This window comes from Nelumbo lutea, chromosome 5 (genome assembly GCF_056320005.1).
Source record: "Nelumbo lutea isolate HS-2025 chromosome 5, American lotus-T2T, whole genome shotgun sequence".
Taxonomy (NCBI): domain Eukaryota; kingdom Viridiplantae; phylum Streptophyta; class Magnoliopsida; order Proteales; family Nelumbonaceae; genus Nelumbo; species Nelumbo lutea.
The window spans coordinates 12908715-12915168 of NC_142688.1; the positions used below are offsets into that span (position 1 = coordinate 12908715).

Here is a 6454-nt window from a genome sequence, read left to right on the forward strand (position 1 = left end):
GAGAGTTGCAGAGAAAGAGTGAAAACTGAAGAGAATTCTTTAATTTATTCTATTTGTTTTGGGTCCACCGTCCACCGTCCACCGGAGCCCCGACTGGCCGACTCGGCGACTCCGTAAGCCCAAACAAGAAGGAAGAGACGACATACACATACGCTTCAGTTGTTGATGCGAAACCCCACGTGCCTACATGAATTGACAAAAACACCCTCCTCGGCCAACGTATCAGCATCTCTCTCCAGTGCTTCTCCATTCAAAAAAGCTTAGTTGGAAACCATGTGACTGGGACAGCCTTTTTTTTTTTTTTTTTTAATTTATATGTGAAAAGAGTAGTTGATGACGATTTGCCATTTTTCCCAATTACATTTACTGGGTTGGGTCCAAACCACAACTCGGCCCAGAGCCGAGTAAGCAGTTGGGACAACACGATCAATTGCCAAGTTCCAGCTCATAATGCTCCCTTTCCTTTCCCAAATTGGGTCTTGCCTTCTCCAGAACCAGAAACCTCTTTCTTCAAGTTGCATCCTCTCCATATTTCCTGCATTGTTCGGGGTATTTTTCGTTATTTCATTAGCAAAATAAAAGAAAAATATACAAATAATTAAATTAAATTATATTATATATATATATATATATATATATATATTTAAAAAGAGAGAAGCGCATGTTATTTCACAGTTAATTCATGATGAGAGCCCCGCCGGCCCGGATTTGGGGCCTTAGGGGGGTCGACCGATAAACTAAAGTGCGCCAAGATGCGCATGCTTTTTATAATTACTTCCTTCTTTTCTTTTATTTTATTTTCCTTGCATTTTGATTTCTCGAATAACATCTGTCACGGTGTCACACCACCTCCCTCCTCTCTCTCTCTCTCTCTCTCTCTCTCTCTCTGAAAACGCTTTTTTAAACGCTTACGGTTTACGATTTACGAAGGAGATGAAGAAACTGTGAATACTGAACTCTCTCTCTCTCTCTCTCTCTCTCTCTCGTTCGCATCTTCGAGTTATCCAAAATTTTCTAGACTTGTAATTTTAACCTCAAAACCTTCTTGTTCTTCTTCAGTTTCGCTTTATTCGATGACCGTTCAGCTCGAAATCTCGTCGTCTTCTACCGTGGGTTTTGTTGTTTTATTTCACGCCCATCGAGGAACGCAGGGATTAGTGTTAGGGTGTTGCATTCAAGTTTCCCGCTCTGAAAAGGAATGAAAATTTTCTCAAGGTCTCTGATCTCTCTTTAACGCCGGCCTTCATTTTTATTTCTTTTCCCGTTATCTCAGCACCACCACCTCTATAATCTCTTTTTCTTCAACAATTGTGGTCGTTATTATTGCTTTAATTTCTCCTTCTTCTTTTCTGGATGGCTTCCAGTGCTATCTCGTTTTCCAGAAAGAAAAGATGAATACCAGAGTCCGGACGACGTTGCAGACCATGAAAGCTCCAATGAAGCATGAAAATCCGAACTGGGCTTCTGTTATTCATTGAAATAAATGGTTGCCTTTATACTGGAGAAGCTCCACACTGTGATAGCTCTTCTATGACTCGATTGAGTTGCCAGCTCTGGTGAAATTCCGATATGGGTTTCCGGCTTTGCTTGAAAATATAGTTTCGTTTTAATGGAGACGTCTCAGAAGGTTAAAGCTCAGAGAAAGTATGGCAAAGTATGCATCTCTGAAGAGAGCCTCGGATTGGTTGTTATAATTATTGAAAATTTGGCTTCCTTTCTTAGCCATCGTCTCTGTCTTTATCGATGAGATATGCCTGTGATTTCTCTTATCTATTTTCTATAAAAAGTAAAAGCTGATTTTTTTTTCTTTTCCTTTTTCTTGTTCTTGCATATTTGTAAGCTCTCCTTCCAGCTCAATAAAGTAGGCACCCATAACCGAAATCAGAATAGCTCTCGGTTTTTCTTTTTACAATTTCTAGCTTCTTTTTTTTTCTGGAGTGATCGAGAGAGTGATTAGTGGTTTCTTTTTTCTGGATTTTCCTTTCTGAAGAAGGAGAAGATGGAATTGCAGGCAAGCAGATTAATGGATTCCGAGAAACCAACAGTAAATCGACGCCGCTCAAGCAGAGAAAGGAAGATGGCATTACTACAAGATGTATATATATTCTTTCTCTTGAAACCAAGACTATTTGGATTTCACTTCGTCCTTTGTTATTATTATTTTTCTTCCCTTGCTTTTCTTATCGCTCTGTTTTAATTTAAAATTTGCAGGTCGATAAGCTAAAAAAGAAGCTCAGACATGAAGAGAATGTTCACAGAGCCTTGGAGAGGGCTTTCACAAGACCTTTAGGAGCTCTACCTCGTCTTCCTCCTTATCTCCCTCCATATGTTAGTACTCATTCATTAAATTCTGTCTTTTCCTTTTATCCTTTGGTTTTTCCCCTCAATTTTACACCAGAAAGGAAACTATTAGAATAAGAAATGATGGTTATCACAGAACTGAATGAGGAAGGACGAATGACATTAATTGGGACAACGAAACAAGATAAAACTCAAATTGTGCTGGAAACACTTTAAATCAATCTTAAAACAACCAAACATCATGTTCTTATTCACAGGAGTCTCAAGGTACATTCTTCGTTTTTTCTTTCAGACATTGGAGCTTCTTGCAGAAGTAGCTGTTTTAGAAGAGGAGGTTGTTCGGCTTGAAGAACAGGTTGTGAATTTCAGACAAGGTCTCTATCAGGAAGCTGTCTACATCTCATCCTCGAAGAGGAACACAGAGAGTCCGAAAGATTTATACGAGCCATACTCATGCAGAAACCCGAAAATAGAACAAGTCAAGGCTTCATCACAAGCTGATACCAATTTGGCGGCATCCATCGCAAGGATTCTACCTTCTATTCCAGGCAATTCTTCGGCTTCGACCCAGTTGGCCTCTGAGCCTATTTCCGATCGAACAGTGCATTGTTCTATTCGGCCCTCAAATGGGAAACAGCCCTCGAAGAAAGCTCATCCTTCATCGGCTTTTTCAGAAGATGCGCGGGGAAAAGAGAATCAGTCCTGCACTAATTCGTCAAAGAACAACAAGCAATCCCCAAAAGATGGAGACACAAAAATCAGAACCCCAGTGAAGAGGCCCCCCATTGAGAATAGATCAGTAGAGAAGCGTTTGGATCCTCTGAAGCTACAGGTATGTATTTGCCATTTCCAGTGCAGAAACACTTCCCAGATGCCTTCTAGTGCCACAGTAAATTTGAGCATGAGTTTCTAAATATCCAGCTAGAATGTGGAGCCATAGAACAAGACACAGAAGAGCAAAGCGCATCAGTTGTTCCTGAAGAAACAGCACCAGAAGGAGAGAGTAACGGTCCTAACAAAATCTCAGAAGATATTTTGAAGTGCCTGTCAAGCATTTTCCTGAGGATGAGCAGGATGAAGAACAGGGGAACGGAACCCGATATGTTGTCTTCCTTGTCAGAATTAACATCTAATGAAACCTATGAAGAACCAGAGTTCAGAGATCCTTATGGTATTTGTTCAGAATTTGGAAAGAGGGATATTGGTCCATACAAACACCTGTTTGTAATCGAAGCTAGTTCAATTGATCCAAATCGAAGAACAAACTCTTTGTTTCTGATCCGGAGACTGAAGTAAGCTATTGGAATTAAAATTGGATTGGTTTATTTCAGTTATGCCATAAAATGCAGCTAGTCATACTTGTGAATTTTTTTCTTAATTTTCAGGCTGCTTCTTGGGAAGCTTGCATCTGTCAACCTAGATGTTCTTACTCATCAGCAGAAGCTTGCATTCTGGATCAACATCTATAATTCATGCATGATGAATGTATGAATGACAATGACCATTAATCAGAATAGTTTACTCATATGAAGCCAATTAATATATATACTTTTTCATGTTCTTTTCTGCATGTTGTATTGTTCTGCAACGCGTACTTTACTTTAAACTGTATTAAGTGAAATGAGAAAAGGCTATTTACTCTTATATTGGTCCAGGCGTTCCTAGAGGATGGGATACCGGAGAGTCCCGATATGATCGTTGCAATGATGCGGAAGGTAACAGCTATTGAGCATTCTTTTTATCATGAAATATTGTTTCATTACACATACAATACATCAGAAATCCTCAATCTTTTACTTGTTTTTATCTAAGTTCTCTTATTACTGGGTTAAATTGAATTTTGATCACAATGTGAAATTCTTGTATGTTTTACGTTGTTGAAGTTAATGGATGTATGCATCATCATCATCAAATCCTTTTCCCAGCTATGTGGGATTGGCTACACGAATCTTATTTCGCCATTCTGTTCTGTTTAATGCAATATACATTGTTAGGTTATTGGTGCTTAAATGATTTCTTAGTACTTGTACCCATGGTCCTTTTAGGTCTAGCCCTAGCCCTTCTACCCCCTTCAACTCGCAACACATCACTTCTTATGGGTGCTGTTGGTCTTATACCAATGTCCTTTTTCAGTTTATTTTCTCTCATTTTATCACCTATTGGAGCTACTCCTAGATACTTCGAATGACTTCATTTCTGATCCTATTCTTTCTAGTTTTTCCACTCATCCATCTCAGCATACACATTTGTATCACAACTGTTTTATAATTTTTTCCTTTTAATCTAAGTGGTATTCGCCTATCACATAAAACTCCGGAGCACAGCTCCAAAGTAACTATACATGTTATGTGTGGCATGCATGCATGGATGTGGTCTCCATGATTTCTTCATAGGAGGCCTACTAAAACACTCATCCTAGATTCCTAGTAGAATGATCATTATTATCCAACCTTTCAATTATTATCAGGACCTCTAGTCATATATTTTCATTCACACTCTAGCGGAATACAAAGATACGAGTGCCTAGAAGTTTCTAGTTGTTTACTTCCCTTTCATTTGGTTATTTAAAATATTTGAACTGTTGGCTATTCAAAATAGATAAATCATGAGTAACAATAAAATGACAAATAAAGAGAAAAGCCAACTGTTATCATTTGGATAAATCATATGGTTTCCTCATCCATGGATGTGTGAAGTATACACAACTTGATATAGATTTCTCCTTATTCAATTTGCTCAAATTGTTCCTTTGTGATGTAAATCTCAGTAAAGGCATCAATGATGCATTGTCCTTTTTGTGTCTACCAGGCAACAATAAATGTAGGTGGTCACTTGTTGAATGCAATGACAATTGAGCATTTCATCCTAAGGCTACCTTATCACTCAAAATATGTAAGTGCTGTTCATTTAACAAATTCTGTCTGTTCTATAGATGTGTGGGTAGGGTTGGTAAGCAAGGGGATAAGTGATAATTTCTTTCTACCTTTTTTTTTTTTCCTCTTGGATTTTCCCAGAATATGGAATTCCTAGTGCTGATAAAGTACCCTTTTTTCTTGTGAGTTCTAATCAGACCTATGCAAAAGGTCCAAAAAATGATGAGATGACAGCGCGCAGCATCTTTGGATTGGAGTGGTCTGAACCCTTGGTTACATTTGCACTTTCTTGTGGAAGCTGGTCATCCCCTGCAGTAAGTTCATCCAAGTTAGATTATTCTCCTTGCCATGATTTGAAATGCTTCACTGAAGAATTTTTGTTTTCGATTAAAATGATACCTGTGCTATTACTAACTCGGAAATAAATGTTGTCAAATGAAGGTGAGGGTATATACAGCATCGCAGGTTGAGAATCAGCTGGAAGCAGCTAAGAGGGACTACCTACAGGCAGCAGTTGGTATATCAACATCAAACAAGTTGGCAATCCCTAAGCTGTTAGACTGGTATCTTCTTGACTTTGCAAAGGACTTGGAGTCATTACTGGATTGGATTTGCCTGCAGCTGCCCAATGAACTCAGGAAGGAAGCAGTGAAGTGCCTTGAAAGAGGGAGAATGGTGCCTCTTTCTCAGGTGGTACAAGTAATTCCATATGAATTCAGTTTCAGGTACCTTTTACACAGATAGTTGCTCTGTCATCCTAATGTAATCTTCAGTCTTAAACATTCAAAGGGCTTTGGGATGAAGGGTCTGTACACAGTCAATCATAGCAAGCATAGAATAAAAGTAAATATAATTTTATCCATTTGTATGTAATTGTCACAGAAATGTTTTTCCTTTTTTCTTCCACGAGGGGTTTTGGGTGTGGCGATTCCTTTATTGTATCTGTTTCTAGGAAGAGCTTTACATGAAAAAGGCAATTTCATTATTTCCTTCTGTGCAATGCTTATGTCCTTTTCAAATACCTATGCTGTTAGTTATGTTAACAGGATTGATTGATTGATTGATTGAAGAAAACAGAAAATGGTGGCTGAGGTCCTACAATGGACTACTGGAAGATGCGCCTTTAAATGATGGAAGAGGAAGCTGATAAGAAAAAATCACATATTAATGTTTCCAGAGTCCTGAAACCAAAATATTGTCTGTCAATACAGTTCAATTTCTTTCCTGATTATTGGGTGGGGTTGATGAAGGTTGCTTATTAGACTTCTATATGCACTGGG

The 6454-nt window shown here is 38.5% G+C and overlaps 1 protein-coding gene across 2 annotated transcripts; it reads left to right on the forward strand.

Moving 5' to 3' along the window:
- The first annotated feature begins 1223 nt into the window (after positions 1 to 1223).
- LOC148850421 (uncharacterized) lies at positions 1224 to 6159 on the forward strand. 2 transcript variants are annotated; one of them, XM_088946229.1, is made up of 10 exons: positions 1224 to 1654; positions 1991 to 2095; positions 2212 to 2328; positions 2594 to 3133; positions 3223 to 3593; positions 3687 to 3786; positions 3957 to 4016; positions 5110 to 5193; positions 5372 to 5488; positions 5616 to 6159. In XM_088946229.1, exons 1-10 carry the CDS (start codon positions 1610 to 1612, stop codon positions 5916 to 5918), a joined length of 1842 nt encoding a protein of 613 aa, XP_088802355.1. In that variant the 5' UTR covers positions 1224 to 1609; the 3' UTR covers positions 5919 to 6159. The 2 variants fall into 2 exon arrangements, with proteins under 2 accessions (XP_088802355.1, XP_088802356.1); XM_088946230.1 differs by having other exon boundaries at positions 1465 to 1654; positions 2012 to 2095.
- Positions 6160 to 6454: the final 295 nt, after the last annotated feature.